Source organism: Trachemys scripta, chromosome 20, assembly GCF_013100865.1.
Source record: "Trachemys scripta elegans isolate TJP31775 chromosome 20, CAS_Tse_1.0, whole genome shotgun sequence".
NCBI lineage: Eukaryota > Metazoa > Chordata > Testudines > Emydidae > Trachemys > Trachemys scripta.
Window position 1 is genome coordinate 7,221,503 of NC_048317.1, and position 16,817 is coordinate 7,238,319.

General features: G+C 48.6%; 1 protein-coding gene across 2 annotated transcripts in view; it reads right to left on the minus strand.

Moving 5' to 3' along the window:
- The window catches only part of FNDC5 (fibronectin type III domain containing 5), a 30,386-nt gene extending 17,254 nt beyond the window's left edge, over nt 1-13,132 (minus strand). The window contains exon 1 of one of the 2 annotated variants that reach the window (XM_034753857.1): nt 12,781-13,132. In XM_034753857.1, coding sequence (XP_034609748.1) covers nt 12,781-12,877 — 97 coding nt within the window. In that variant the 5' untranslated portion in view covers nt 12,878-13,132. The remainder of the gene's footprint in view (nt 1-12,780) is intronic. The other variant, XM_034753856.1, reaches the window with a different exon arrangement.
- Between the last annotated feature and the right edge of the window lie 3,685 nt (nt 13,133-16,817).

Genomic DNA, 16,817 nt, shown 5'->3' on the forward strand with positions numbered 1-16,817 from the left:
CTGCATCAGCCTTTTAGTCAATAATAGACCATATGTTCCAGGGTTTGTGATTTAGCTATTTAACTTCATTCCAACTCATAGACCATAACCCCACCGGAGCAAATTCCTTTCTCAAAACTGAAAGAGCATCTGTTTGGCGGAGTTTGAGTTAGCGACATGCATGCACATGAAAAGCTGTTCTCCTTTTTGTGCAGGGGAACTCACGGCCCCATTTGTTTGGTTAAAATAAAATCATGCCGGTTTCTCACAGGCAATGGCTGCTGTGAAACAAACCATGATCACTCTTTTGTTTCTTCCAGCAGGGAGCTTTCACAAGGTGGACCCTAGACCTGCATCCCCCAGGCGCTGTGTGTCATAGCCATACCTCACACCTGCATATTCTGGGCCCTTTTGGAGAACGCAGGGCATAGCCTTCTCCACGCAGCAAGGAGGCACAAGCCGTGAAGATTACCATGAGTATGCTCTTTGCCTCTCATTAAATGCTCTGCTGATTATTAAGCAGCTTTTTTTCTTTAAAGAGAGAGAAAACATTTACGGCTTTGGACTGATTTGTCGCTGGCCTCTCATCTTACCACCAGCGGCTCCCGGTGTCAGGAGCAGGAGGCCTGTAGGATGGGAAGCTCCCTACCTGCCTGTTAGGTTGCTGTTGCACAGGGGTTGATATCACAGCCCTTGCTGGTGTCAACCAATAATCACCCAGCACATCTATTCGTTGGGGAGATTGACTAAAAACTACACCATGAATAGTATGTAGAGTACCCTGCCAATCCATACCCAGTGCTAGAGTGGTACCCAACCTATGCCTACTAGCTCATATCTATCTATGGATCTGTACCTAGAGGTACTCCTATGCCTAACCAATATCTGATCTATACCTAATACCCTGTATATCATCACTATCGGATCTATATTCAATACCCTATGTACAGTATACCCAATATAGTACCTGACCTATGTCTGATTGACTATGCCTACCTCGTATCAGAGGGGTAGCCGTGTTAGTCTGAATCTGTAAAAAGCAACAGAGGGTCCTGTGGCACCTTTGAGACTAACAAAGTATGTTAGTATGAAGTATGCTCCCTATTCTTCTGTTAGTGTCAAAGGTGCCACAGGACCCTCTGTTGCTTTATGCCTACCTCATACCTCCTATCTAGCATATCTGATCTATATTCAATGTCATCTCTATATATTATACAATATGTATATTTAGTGCTAGGTACAGTATACAGTATATAATCTGTACTTAATAGCTTATGGCTCTCTAATACTTTAACTGAACCTAATGCCCTATTTATAAATGATACAGTGGAGCCGATACAAGAGACCATCCTTGTCAGCCAGCATCTTGCCTTTAGAGTCTGGCCTAGAGTAGCCTTGGATACTGTGAGTGTAGTTCTGCTCTATCAAACTGATTTTTCTTGGTCCCCTGGATAGTTGCTTAAGAAAGGTACCAGACCCACCCAAAGCCCTGTGCCTGCTGCCCATGTAAGCTGAGAGCCCAATCAGGTATCCACTTCTGGCCTGGCCTCAGCTATGGGTCTCCCAGACACTCTTCTGTCTTCTCTCTGCCCTAAGCGGGGAGATGTCTTATGCCTACTTCAGCACAAGTTCCTGAAGGATTTCCCCCTCAGAGTCTGATCCCTTTGTCTTCAGCTTCGATCAGTTTCCATTCCATCTCAACCCATGCACTGCGATGCAACGGCAGCTTTCTGTAGTGTCACCCCCTCCTTAATGCCTGCTAAATTTCCTTGAGCCTAGGGTGACCAGACAGCAAATGTGAAAAATCAGGACAGGGGTGGGGGGTAATAGGAGCCTATATAAGAAAAAGACCCCAAAATCAGGACTGTCTCTATAAAATCGGGACATCTGGTCACCCTACTTGAGCCCTGGCTGCTAAAGTCTTAGAGTGGGGTTTCCAACAGTTCCCAAGTGACTTAGAAGCACAAGTCTCACTGTAAATCAATGGTACCTGCATTCCTACGCTGCTTTTGAAAATCCGACCTTCCACTAACTTCCTTGCAAGGGAGACACCAGCACTTTTTGACCAAAGATCAGATGTGGTATGTTGGACTCTTTAGATGCTGGGTAAGAAATGTACAAAATAAGAATTGCGCTCTAGCCAGAAGACACAGGGGTTCATTTCTTAAAGCTCACACTTGCTTTCTGTAACGGGAGTTTTTGGAATAGGGATGTCTGCTTTTGGGAATTCCTAGCCTTCCTAAAAGAGTCACAAAAGCGGTGTGAATTCCCAAGAGTTCACACACTGTGCAGTACTAGCCTCTCTAAGGGAAGGCAGGTTCAAACTGTTTACCGGCTCCTATGGGATCCACCCGGAGAAGGGAATAGGCCCCAACACAGTTAATAAACTAATCAGTCCCTTACTGTTCCTTGGATAGTATGTAGGTATTTCATTCCCATTGCACAGATGGACAAACTGAGGCAGATATTAAATGAGGTGCCCAAGGACACAAAGAGAGTCAGTGTTAGGGGCTCACTTTGCTCAGGAATTCCTGGCTCCTCTGGTTGAACCACAACTCTTGCTGTTGCAGATCTTTCTTTGGAAGCCACTCGCAGTTAGCGATGCCCCCTGTTTAGCAGTGAGCCTTTACTGTGCAGTTGAGAGTACAAGCGAATTTCGTGTCCCCTTGCCATGCAAGCTGCAGGAAGAAGTAATTAAACAATGGACATGAGGATCTGTGGTACTATCACATCCTTTGAGGTCACTTCCACTGGCTGAGCCATCTGTTCAGAAGGTGGGTACAGTATTGGCACCCCTTTCTAAGTTTAGTCTCCCCTGGTTTGGGGTGCAAAGGTGAGAAACATCCCAAGCAATCTGTTTGCTTTGATCTCAGCTCCTTCCGAAGCTGCAACCAGGTCTGTGACTGTACGTGAAAGCAGATGGAGTAGAGGGAACTCTCTTCCCACTCTAACATGGCTTGCACGGGGACCACGGGTAATTTCTGAATTGCTTCGTTCCTATTCGGCAGGCAGCTCCTTTACGGCTGTGAAAGACTTAGGCCTCTGGCAAGAGCGCCAGGAACCTAAGCCACAGCCAAGGCTCTGAAATGGATCAATCTTTCCCATCACTACCTGGTCCCTTCATTGCATCCTTGAGCCCAAGCAGGACCTACCAGCTGCATGTCCTTTCCTAGGGGAAGCGGTAAATGTCAGGATTAAATCACCCTGGCTTTTTGTTCCCTCTGCCATGACCTTTACGGCAGAAGCAAGTGGCATAAGAACATGACCTGCAGGGGAAGGAGCTGTTGTTAAATCTTCTGAACAATGTTCTCTCCAAGGCACTGAAGCACACCCCCTCTCCCTTCGAGGGCAGTGGGGGTCCTTTCTCTCCAAAGCAGAGAGATGTGTGTGAAAGGAATTGCTTTAGTTCCATCTCAGAGCCCTTTCTTTGCTCTCACAGTGGGATTTTCTTCAGCAGGTATAATTGCTTGTCAACTTTATGGGGTATTTAGCAAGGGCTGAAGCAGTCTTCAGCTTTCTCGAGTGTTTTAATGATGGAAGCCTGCAGGGGCGTGGGAGGGAGCATGGACCCGTCCACCACAGCCATTCAGGCTCTGAGTCACATGAGAGAAATGAAATCAGACAGTTTCAAAGAACAAAAAGCCCAACTGGTGATTCTTTAGTGCTAGAAAGGAGTCAGTTATTTCCTGCAAACCACCCACCCCCTGACAAAATGCTACAGTCATGGTCCAAACTCCACAGCCCCCACTCACCAACTCCATGGGGAGCCGTGAGTACATGTGAAGGCATTGGACCAGTTTCTCAGTTAGGACTAGGTCATTTTGTGCCATTCAGGCAGCACAAAGGAGCTGGATTCTGGCCATAACTGGCCAGATGAGAATTGCGCTGGTGGGAGGAGCTGGCGGAGCTGATCTTCAGCTGGTGTATAAGTTAAAGTAGCTTCTTAGCTGCAGTAACTCACTGCAGGGCTGCCATACACCACCCCCAGTCCCTGATGCCCCCCAATCTCCTGAACTGAGTGGCTCTCAGTCGCAGGAGACACTCTTCCCCAGCATCTGGCTTGCAGAGTGCAATCAAGCAGATCCTTCTTTGAAGTGAGCATTGATAATGACTGAAGGATTGGGCCCTAGCCTAATGTTTCAGATCGTTATGCTCCAGTATTTGTTTAACCTGATTAAATCCTAGAGACGGAAAGAAATGGGGATGGTCTGGGTTTTAGTTTTGCAATCCGAGGGCCAGATCCGGGGGCCAATTTAATCCAGAGCCCACATACTCAGCATGTTTCGGGTAAAAGGTTCTGGTTTATGGCCCCTCTCTGTCTGCGGCTATGAATCATGAGAGAAATGTTCTTAGCAAGCTGGAGAGTGTAATAAACTACTTGCTCTTTTACATTTAGAGACCAGGGGACAAATAATCACGAGAGCCAAGACACTGATACAGAACAAGCTGATTATAGTGGTAGAATTACCAGCCCTTACTGATACACAAGTGACTCCACTGCCCTTTAATATTTACATGGTTGGAAAGGAATAGCATGTCTCTAATTAACTCCATATCTCACTTTTTTAATAACATGCACAGGGTCAGTTTCCATATTTTAGCAGTTGGATGCCAGCCCCGGATTCACTAGACTCCAACCTGCAGCAACTCCTCTTTGATTAGGTTAGGCCTCAGCTGGAGGACTGTGTCCAATTTTGGTCACCAATGTATAGAAAGGATGCAGAGAAACTGGAAAGGCTCCAGAGGCGAGCGACAAAGATGATCAGAGGGATGGAACACAAGCCATATGAGCAAAGGCTAAAGGAACTGGGTACGTTTAGTTTGGAAAAGAGGAGATTAAGGGGGGACATGACAACGGTCTTCAAATACTTGAATGGCTGCCATAAAAAAGATGGAGAAAAGTTGTTCTCTCTTGCAACAGAGGGCAGGACAAGAGGCAGTGGGTTCAAACAACAGAATAGCTCAGGGGTGGGCAACCTACGGCCCGCAAACCGCGTCTGGCCCGTCAGACCTTTTAATCCGGCCCTTGAGCTGCTGCCGGGGAGTGGGGTCAGAGGCTTGCCCCGCTCCGCCCGCCCAGCACTCCCCAGCCCCCAACTCACAGTTCCTCGAGGAGCTCCATCTTCCCGCATGCAGAGCCAACTCTGCAGGCGCGACCGGCACCGCTTACCCATACTTCACTGCGCTATTTCCGGGATCAGAACCCCGCCCCTCCGCAGCAGTGCTCCCAATCCCCGAAGTGCCAGCCTCCTTGCGCCAACCTCCACCCAATGATCAAGGCCAGCAGCATCGCAGGATACAGCCCCTAATCGGAACCGCGAGCTCCTTCATCGACCAATTCCTGAGGCACCGCTCCTCCGAGAGACTCGCCTCATTCCTCATCAGCCTGTCATCACAGCCCGAACCCTCTCAGTCTCCTACGGCCCCCTCCCTCGAGACTCTCAACCGCCCAGTCCGCACCCGTCCCAGCTAGGGTGCCTCCGCCCTTGGCGCTGCCTGGTAGGGCTGCCTTGGTGTCACTGCTGGTAGGGCCCCTACGAGTCCCCGGTACTGCCCCTGTAGAGCCCCACCCCTCATGCCACACCCCATGAGTCCCCCTCCCCCCACCTCAGTAATTTCGTGAGCATTCATGGCCTGCCATACAATTTCCATACCCAGATGTGGCCCTTAGGCCAAAAAGTTTGCCCACCCCGGCACAGCAGATTTAGATTAAATCTCAGGAAAAGCTTCCTAACTGTAAGAACAATAGGACAGTGGAACAGACGCCTCGGGAGGTGGTGGAAGCTCCTTCACTGGAGGTTTTCAAAAGGAGGCTGGAGCCATCTGTCTTGGAGGGTTTAGACACAACAAATCCTGCATCTTGTCAGGGGGTTAGACTAGATGACCCAACCATTACTGTCCCTTCTAACTCTATGAGTCTATGATGTCCTTCTATTTGGGGTGGATGCAGGTTATTGGCTTTGAAGACCTTTTCCTTTTTAGTAGTAGAGTCATAGAATATCAGGGTTGGAAGGGACCTCAGGAGGTCATCTAGTCCAACCCCCTGCTCAAAGCAGGACCAATCCCCAGACAGATTTGTACCAGCCACGTTAACCATTTTCATATTAAATTGGGTGTTTTCTTCCAATTAAATGATTCAAACTCTCCGTTCCAGAAGGTCAGTGCTATTTGGCAAAAGAGGTTAATTTGCACAATCTACATCTGTGCTAGTCCAAAGCACATGCAGTGGTTTATGGGATCAGAATGGTCTCCTCTCTAACCCAGGAAAAAAACCTCCACCCATTCTTATTCCTTGCCCAGAGAAACCATTGTCCTTCCTGTGTAAACTCCCTGACCAGCTGCCACTGCAGAGGAAACTCAGCATCCAGGAGATTTGTCAGCTGAAAATAAGAGCATTTGACAGGCAGGGAGTGTTGCCTAATACAGTTACCTGATACAATACAAGTCCGTGAGAAAAAGGATCTGGATTCTATTCTAGCTCTGCCTCTGAAGAATGGTGTCCTGGGGCAAACCACGTGGGGCTAGAGTTTCACATGCTCAGCACCCATGTTTGCATCCAGATTTTCAGAAGAGATCTGCTCCCCCCTAGGCACCTGAATAAAGACCAGATTTTTAGCTGTGCAGAGCTCCCAGCAGCCCACATTGAGCCATTTATGGCCAGGTTTTTCCAAAGAGAGCAGCACCCGATATGCTGAGCTCTTCTGAAAATCTGTCCCCAGTTGTGGGGATGCTGAGCCGTGCGGAACATTCTGACTGTGAACTTCTGTTTCCCCATCTGTAAAATGGGGATAATCCACCGGCCTCCCAAGGGGGTTGTGCCTAAAGATTATTTGAAATCCACTATAGAAGGGCAAAGACTTACATGACAAACCTGAAAGCTTGTGCTCTAATGTAGTGTTTGGCTACTGTTGCTTCTTTCACATACTTTTTTGCCCCCATAAGAGCTAGTTAGGTTTGTTGGTTTGTTTTTTAATATACCTGTGATAGAAGATTTGTATCTTAGCACTTAAGATACAAAGCACCCGGCGAGCATAGCAAACGCTCTGTGCTGCTACTGCACAACAAACAATGGAAGTACTACAAGGCTGAGGTGTTCAAAGATACCTAGGGGATTTGGATACCCGGTCCCATTCATTTGAATGGGAAATGAGCATCCTGATTCCTTAGGCAGCTTTGAAAAGCTCAGCCTCGGAGTTCAAGTTGTCAGTTTGTGGTATATTCTCTCAAAGTATCTGCATAATTCCCAAGAAAGACCCCACCCTGCATTCCTTGCGCACCTAACTTGACTTTGGTAGTAGCTCCGAGTCAGCAAGCCATGCAGAATTGCCCTAAAATGGACACCACATGCAGTACTTATACAGATGAGTTTGTCCAGCAACTAGCACAGTGGGGCCCTGGCCCATAACTGGGGCTCCTAAGTGCTACTGCAATACAAATCATAAATAACAAACAAACAAATAAATAAATAATTGTAATTCCCAGATCACTGTAAGTGAACTAACCTAATCAACTAACATTTACAGCTAAACTGGACAAGGCACTAAAAGATGCATTGTAGGGAACATTGCTGCCCTGATCCTCAAAGCTGTGGACTGGGGCGGGGGGGCGGTCATAGGATTTCTCTGCCTCTGGTTTCTATTCTTTCAGCTTTGATTTGCTAAGAAGTAGCCAACTGGCATTTTTCAGCACATTTTCATGACGTCACAATTCAGTGTTCCATCACAACAACACTGAGCAGTTATGCAAATGGCACAGTCCGCTTGCCAATCACTTGTACGAACAATAACCAGCCCTGGGAAGTAGGTAAGACTTACGATTGTGGTTTGACAGATGAAGAAATAAAGACATGGGTTAAATGACTAACCCAAGACCACACAGGGTATGTCTATACTGCAATTAAACACCCACGGCTGGCCCATGTGGGCTGACGGGACTTGGACTGCAGGGCTATAAAAGTGCAGTGTAGACATTCGGGGTTGAGCTGGAGCCCAAGCTCTGGGACCCTCCCCCCTCGTACCTACACAATGAATGGTTATTCTGCAGCTACTTGATGTCAGTATCTGATGCATGATAGGGATCTTTTCTATATAGATCTGAAACAGGTTTGTTCCTCTATCAGACACTCAGAGCTTCACTAAGCATATAAAATTTGCATGCTTCGGTTCTCAGTAAATGTATTCTTTTAACTGAATTATTCTTGTGTCAGGCATTAATTTGGCTTCTGGGTACTTCATGAAATAGGAGGTTTTTACTTGACAACCAGTAGTAAAAGTACTGGGTCAAATTCAGCACCAAAGTGGGTGCAACTCCATTGAAGGTGCTTATGCAAGCAGTGATAGTGTGTGTGTGTGTGTGTGTGTGTGTGTGTGTGTGTGTGTGTGTAAGAGGGGTTAATATGGGTGTGAACGGAGCCTGTCCGTCTGTGGAATGAATCCCCATTTGTCACATGTATGTTCTCAGAAAGAGGTGGTGCTTGGAACATATGAAAACCTTGGCTGCTTCGGATAATATGTTCCCTGCTTAGAGGCTGAGGTTAGAAATCTCGGCACTTCAATTAAACCTCATTCATGCCAAATGTAGAAATCAATAGAGTGCTTATGGAGTCCAACAGTTGGCCAGGAAACGCCAATGCAGCAATGAGATGGGGGCAGGCTCAGGTGGGTTGCTTTGCCATCTGTAATCTGACATGTCAGACTGCCAACCGCTTTCTAGTGCATTCCTCCTTTCACTGCTCACTTCAGGTTCTGATAATGGGCCTGACCCTGCAAGGTGCTGCGTGCCCTCGGCTCCCATTGGCTTCAGCGGGAGTTCGGAGTGCTCAGCACCTCACAGGATCGGGGCCGGTTACCAAGATCCACACCTGCCCTCAGTTGCATCTCTTCTGCCCCCTTGTAGTCAGTGGGGCTGCATGGGCAGACAAAAGCTCTTAGGAATAGCTAAAGGACGCTATAAGGGTCTGGGGATGTTGAGAACACTGAGCTGCCTTGAAGCAGGAAGAGTGCCCAGAATCCAGCCAGATGTTCTTTGACAGGGAAAGTGGATGGCAAAGAGAGCCAAACACCCTGAATTTACAGGACTTGGGGCCCTGTCCAGCTCCCACTGAAGTCAATGAAAGTTTTGCTATTGACTTCAGTAGGAGCAGGCCCTTAGTTACACTGCAGGGTGGCTCTGTGTAGCCCTCTGAGAAGTGCTGTATCTTTCCCCTCTGCCTCCTAGGGATAAACCGGACTTGAAATGCACTGTGTATAGCAGATGGCAGGAGAGCTGTTTGCACTGGGAAGTTGTAATGGCCTTGGCCTATTTTGAAGTCTTTTATCATCTTTGCATAGCGTCCCCCTGTTGCTCCGGCAGTCCGTAATGGCAGCCCTGTGACTCCATGTTCTGCACAGCTCACTTCCCTCTTTCATTACCTCTGAGTGATGAGGAACGGGCCGATGGCAGCTCAGGGACTAACAGGCCAGCCAGAGCAGACCATTCAGGTTCAAAGTTGAGTGCTGTTATGAAGCTAAAGCATATTTCAGACCCACTAAATGACTTAAATATTTTCTCAGTGATCCCCCTGTGCAGACAGCTATTGAAATTAGTTGGAGGGCTTTGCTAATGCAATTGCTGGCCTGAACCTGACAGCTGTCCAACAGCATTACAGTTCAGAGACTATTTTACACATCCACCTTTTCCTTTCAATACTATTCCTCTTTTCCAGTCATCTCTGCAGTTCTCCTCTTGCTGTAGCTTTCTGATCATACAACAAAATAGACCTGATTTGCAGAATGCCACATGCAAAGAACCCCCTACACAGACACACCTATGTGTGCATTACAGGGCCCCTGCCCCAGGCCATAACACACTACGCTTGATTGCTACATTAGTAGGGGATGTTTGCAATACTACTCTCCAGTCCTTTGCCAAGAAAGAGTGTTTTTAAATTGTCTGCATGAACCTGGACCCCGAGGACAGATTGTTTTTGTGTCCACATCCATTGGCAGGGCCTGGCATTGGCATTGCCATGAAGCCATTCCCAAAGGATTGTGCCAACCAGTTCCTGCCCATGTGAGGGGGTGAGGTATTTATACTAATTCAGAGAAACAAAATCCCTGTAATTTAACAAACGTCTCTCTTTTTTCACACAGGCATGCACACCCACACCCACCTCTTTCTCTCTGCTGAAGAACACATAGGATTTCACAGGGGATGTATTTTCTGAGGAGTGTTAGAATCCATAGGCTCACCTGACCGAGTAAACTCCGAACCCATTAATAAATATATGAACACTCTACCTTTCTCTCACACCTTTCATCTGAGGATCTCAAAGCACTTTACAGACAGTAATAGGTTTATCTTTAGGAGTCTCCTGTGAGACAAGGAAATAGCATCATCTCCATTTTACAGATGGAGAAGCCAAGGCTGGGGAGGAAGGATGATCTTGTGGTTATGGCTTGGGAAACGGAGGTTCAGTTCCGAGCTGTCACAGACTCTCTGTGTGACCTTGGGTAAATCTCTTCATCTCTTTGTGGCCTCGGCTCCATTTCTGCAAAATGAGGATGGTGTGAGAACAAACCCAATAATGTCTGTGAAGGGCCCAGATACTGTGAGGACAGGGGCCATATCAATAGACGTCACAGAGGTGAAGTTAGTTGCTCAAGGTCAGAAAGCTGAAAATAGACCCCAGATCTCCTGCTTTCCTGGTCTGTGCTTTAACCACGAGATCATGCTGCTATCTTCATATACCTACCCCCTCTTCCAGTGACTCCTAGGCACTTTACAATACACAAAACAATGACAACAACAGACACAGTTAAAACAAACAAGCCAAAAAAAAATTACGACAGGACAAAACCCCTTGTTTATTCCCAGTTGGCTGACTCAGGTGGCTCTAGGCTAAGAAGAAGGAGAGGAGATTGTCCCAGTTTACAAGAAACTGGGAAGGATATTTCAACTGCAAATGTCTTCATTGTGCTGTGTGCATTTTCCCCATTGTTTCATTCTCTTAGGAATATTTTTAATAAATCCCACCATGTCTCCCAGCCTCTAATTTGCAAAGTGGTAACTTCAGGATTTCAGTGTCTTCTGGCAACATGAACAATGGCCAAGGACAATTGTATCAAAACCAAAGGCACATTTTTGAGGTCACTTCTGTCCCAGCACAAATAGGACAAGGACACTCAGAACTACAGCCACTAACCAGTCTGGATTGGATACAGGAATTTTCACTTCCTGGAATTGGACGTCACCAATAAATGTGTACAGAATACTGGAGTGCAAGATCTTCTTGCAATCCGCATTTTGTAAATCAAGGCAGCTGTTTTGCCAATGCCATATTACCTGCAATGTAATGAGTGAGTGCGACAGTCCTTTGTATGAGTCAATAGAATCCTTTGATTGTGTCTGGACTTGTAACGATTCTTTTAAAATGTAACTGTGTGGTGTGTGGGCCGTACATATGAGGGTCCAGAGCAAAATGACACCTACAGGCCTGTTTATGGGGTGAAAACACAGAGAAAGCTCTGCAGAGAAGGGGGGTATATCTGAGGACACATCAGCCCTTTTAAAAAAATTAGAACTGATTATGTGGTGACCTCTTCCTTTCAGAAAGCTTCTTCCTCTACACCCCAAAGAAAACAGCCACTAAAAGCACTTCAGATAAAAGGGGCCTGGTTATTATGTGGTCAAGGCACAATGTACCGCAGCAAGTATCCAAAACAGCTTTTCTCATTCTCTTAAAGCCCATACTGCTTCCAGGAGCCGGGGTGTCTTCAGGGCTCCTTGAATAGGCTGGTAGGTGTAGAGGGGAAGGCGCTACAGTTAACAGAGCATGACATGAACAAGGTGGACCTGGTTTTACCTTTTCGGTTGTGGTTCAGGCTGTTAATTGGAGAAGGCACCTTTCTTAGGGGAGATAACACTCTCCGCTGTGGCAGTGTCCTCACTAGTGAGTGTCCAAAGAATGGGTCCGACTTTCTGCACTTCTCTTATGACTGCTTCATGCCACATGGTTATTACTCTGACCTACATTTTCAAGAGACTAGTGACTTTGGGTGCCCAGTTTGAGACACATTAAAGGGCCCTGCTTTTCAGAAGGCAGGTGTTCAGCACGTGACTAAAAAGCAGGCTCCTTTATGGGGTCACAAGTTGGGCCTCTAAAATCACTAGCCCTCAGCCCTTACTTGGCTGGGGCGGAGGAGGAGTCAGAGTCAGTGATAAATGAAATCTGTTTCCTATTCACACAGATATAGTCCTTGATCTCTAGTGCACAGAGTAGCCCACACAGCATACCTCCTGCCCTCGCACACAGGATCCACACACACCCCCTGCAGATTCTGGACACGGCTTCATTTTCTCCTATGTTATTATTAAATCATCTTTTTAGTGAGTCTACTCAGCATCCCCTCCCCTCCAGCCCCAACCCTCTTCCCCCCACCCCCGCCCAGGCCCCTCTTTCTCTGTCCAGGTTGGCAGGAGAAGGCCAGGAGTTGCTAGCTTGCCTGCGCTGTGTGTGCAAAGCAGTGAAGTTACACTTCAGTGACCTGGACCTGTCCCCAACTCCCATTCCAGGACACTGAGTCACGGCACCAACAGTGTCTCTCAAATGTGTTACCGCCCAGGAGGACCCTGGAGAACCCAGCACCCACTGGAAGTTTATGAGCATCTCTCTGCCGGGAAATGACACCTGCTTGGGGGGGAAGAGCTTTACAAAGGGCGCGGGGGCTTTGCAATTTCCAGCATGCAGAGAGAAAAGCAGGAGACTCCGATGAGCCCCGCTAACCCCCCCAGGCTCCCCGCCAGGTATTGTCTGCTCCTTACCTGCCTCCACGAGGAACAGGCTGGCATAGCTAAAATAAAACAACAGGGCTGCGTTGATGTAGATGAAAAAGTGATCCATCCTCCAGAGCGGGTGCATCCTGCATCCCTGTGCCGACGGCTCAGGCCCCGGGCTCCAGCGGCCGCGCAGGGGGGACAGACCCTGCCGCACCGGTTCAGGGCGGGCAGCGGGAGCCCAGCGCCTCTTCCCGCAGACAGGGACCCGGCGCGGGCATCTCAGGACCGCGGACAGTTCCCCGGCGCTGCGGCTCCACGATCCATCGCTCCGCCCGGGGCGGGAGGGGGCTGCCTCGCTGCTCCGCCGCTCAGGGCTGGCTCCTGCCCTCCGGCTCCCGGGGCAGGGCGGCGGGGCGGCGGCCGGGCTGCGGGGAGGGAAGAGCGGAGGGGCTGAGCTCCATGGGGCTGCTACGCGCCGCGAGCCGCTGCTGCAGCGGGGGGACGTGCCCCGGCCGCCAGCTCCATTCATGGGAAAAGGCTCCCCCCAACCCGCTCCCAGCCCCGTCAGCGCGTCATCAGCAACCTGCCCGCCCCTCCCAGCCGNCCCCCCCCCCCGGCTCGCAGCCCGGGCCCCCCTCTGGGCTCGCAGCCCGCCCTCCCCAGGCTCGCATCCCGGCCCCCCTCTGGGCTCGCAGCCCGCCGCCCCCCGGGCTCGCAGCCCGGCCCCCCGCAGGGCAATGCGATGGGAGCGAGCCGGAGTAATCACTTGTGTAGTCACAGCCCTGCACAACCCGGGGATTAACCCCGCGGCGCTGGCTGCTTCTCAGCCTCCTCCCCAGGCTGCACCTAATTCTGGGGCTGGGGGCCCAGCGCGATGCTCCAGTCCAAGAAAGGTCAGTGCTCAGAGGGTCTGGAAAATTCTCCGGAAGGCTCCTGCTACTAACTGTGGTGTGTGGCTTAATCAGAGGACTGGAGGGTAGCTAATGGAACAGGGTTTTTTTAAAAGCCTCCAGAGGATTCTGACAATGGCAGACCAGCCTAACTTCATTACCAGGCAAATTGGTTGGAACTATAAAGAACAGAATGGCCAGACACATAGATGAACATGGTATGTTGGGGAGAAATTCCCAGGGCTTGTGTAAAGGGAAATCATACCTCACCAATCTATTAGAATTCTTTGAGGAGGTCAACAAGCATGTGGACAAGGGTGAACCAATGAATACAGTGTACGTGGACTTTCAGAAAGCCTTTGGCAAGGTCCCTCAGTTAATGAGATATAAAAAACAAGGTCCTAACTAAGAAGAGGGGGGTTAATCCTGCTGTCCTGGCCAAATTCAGTTTGGGGTCACTACCTTCTGTCTCCTTAAACTTTCCCCTGCAGTGTCATTCAGGTGGGATATTCATTTCCCATCTTAAACTGCTGTGCATAGTTAAGCAGATGCAGTGTTTCATCCCAGGGGTAGTTGCATTTAAGAGGTGGGTAAGGTGACCCCTGCCTATGGTTTGGAATGCAGTAAGAATGATTATGGATTTACCTCTACTATTTCCTGGTCTTTTCCCCTTTTCTGAGGACAGTTGGTGCAATCCAAATTTGTAATGAGGAAAATAATCAATTGCTGAGTCCCCTCCACCTGAATTTAGCCCAGAAAACTGTAACTCTACCAGAAATGTCTGGGCTTATGAAAACTTTATGATGACTATTCTCGCCATCCCAGCAGCAAAATCCTGCAGCACAATCAAGAATAACGCCAGCAAACTCTCTGTAAAGTAAACATAACCTTCCCCCAGCAGATGCCTAAAGCCATGGTCCAGAGCAGGGGAGTGGAACATCTACCTGAGAACTGCAAGTGAAGATGGACCAGCTGGTCTTTCTTTCCCTCCCCTGTTGGCCAGAAGAAGTAGAATTGTTTAGCCGGATCCCAGCTAGCGTGTAAGCTCAACGTACTCTTCTCCTTGTGCTTTGGGGGATTGTTTGTGAGGGTACTGGGGAGATGGCTGGGTGCAGAATCAGCTATGGAGCTGAGCTGAGTAAATCAAATGGATACCATCCCCCCCACCACCACACACACACTGGCATGACTGTGCCAGTCCTTCTCGCGGGCTTCATTTCACATATCATTTATTTCATGTACCATGGTCTTGTGGACTGGGCACCGGACTAGGAATCTTCTAATTCAAGCTCTGCCATTCACCTGCTGCATGAACTTGGGCAAGTCACTCCCTCTCTGTGTGCCTCTGTTGCTCCTCCCACCCTTTGTCTTCTTGCCTGTTCAGACAGTAAGCCCTTTGGGGCAGGAGATGTCTCTTTCTCTGTGTATGTACAGCACCTAGCACAATGGGGCCCCAATCTCGATTCAGGCCTCTGGGCACTACTCTCACCCAAATAACAATAATGAATTCCAAATCCATTCCTGGTGAAACTCCACAGACTCCAGCAGAGTTACACCAGAATTGCATTTGGCCTATTGCGGCACAAGTTGTTGCAATGGGATTTTCTGGCTCGCTCCTGTGCCCCCAATGGTTAGCTATAAGATGCCCTAGCACCTAGGGATGATTGGTGCGCAGTGGTGGTGACACTTTATTATCAAGGATTAATTTAGCCAATACAATTAGCTGGGCTCTAAATTCAGAGCTTACGAGTATTAGATGCGACACTAGAATTAAATGTGCATTTAGGTTAATGAGGCTGGCAGCGTTCTGATTTATGGTAACTAGTTGAAGGGAGCAGAGGCAATTTTCCAAACTTGTATAGAGCCTGTCAGCAATATGTCACTGAATAGGCAGACCCAGCGCTTGGCAGTTATGGCAGGTACTGTAGCAACCTCAGGAGGTTGACAAAAATGAATCCTTCAGACTCTGTTAATCTCATATGCTGAGCCCAGCTGAAGACAAGATTTACAGCCTTTGCAGCAGGCATCCTAGAAAGAGGAGCAGACGTTCTGTTCATATTCGTGTGGACCTGCAGGCTTTCAGACCCCGGCGTAATGTTGTCATACCTGTGTGGGCAAGTGGTTATAAGTGGGGTGATCAACACATGGTCTAATGCTGCTTATGGAGTTACCCAAAGTAGCCCTCTGGCCAGATTAATTTTCAGTGCAGAGTTGCAGCTTGCAAAGACTACAGGTCCCACCATGCAATGCTCCATCTTGGGCAGAAGCCAGACTGCACTGCATGCTGGGACTTGCAGGTTCTGTGGACCACATCTCTGGACAGCTGCAATCAGCGGCTTTCTATCTGTCTGTCTAAGGTAGGTATATATAGCACCAGTCACTACAATATCTTGACACTGTTGCAAATTAAATGTGGCTCTCAGGCTCCTGGCAAGTTGTCAGTCTAGACTTCTCTGTTAGATAAAGTTCACGTTATGGGCCAGTAGCTCTTCTCAGTTACACCCGTGCAATGGAGTTCCCCAGTGACAAGCAAACTGGGCCCTAAGAAAGCAGGTGTGCCACGGTCTCTGCTGCTTTCCTCCCTCTGCAGCCTTTCAGACTGGAGGTGAGAATTGCACTAGGGACTACATGTCTGGGAAAGATGCTACAAATAGCACTGTATTGCAATTCACCGTATTGGATTCGTATTTGTTATTTGTAATGAAATAGCATCTAGATTGGGCACATTATGCTCGACACTATACATGCACTTAGTAAGTGACAGTCCCTGCTTCAAAGAGCTTACAGTCTCCAGAGAGAAAAGGGAAAGTTATCCCCTTCCTACAGATGGGAAACCAAAGCACAGAGAGATTAAGTGATTTGCACAAAGTCTCTGGCAGAGCCAGGAAACAAACCCAGATCTCCTATCCCAGGCCATCAGACCATCCTTCCTCAACTTTAAATGATTATTTCCAATGCCTACTCCAAGCTTTGAGTCTGCGTTCATTCACTAGCGTTGTACCCCGACAATCAGCAACACTCACACTCCCTCCTCCTTTGGGAGCTGGGTTCTGCATGGGCGAGTCTCTCTCCACCTGGTAGGTTTGTGAAGGATCATATCCCAGAAGAGCCTTTAATCGCTGCAAGGAAACGTATCTCCCTCCACACACTCCTGTCTGATTCACAGCTGTGCATAGGTGCTCGGCGCCTTTC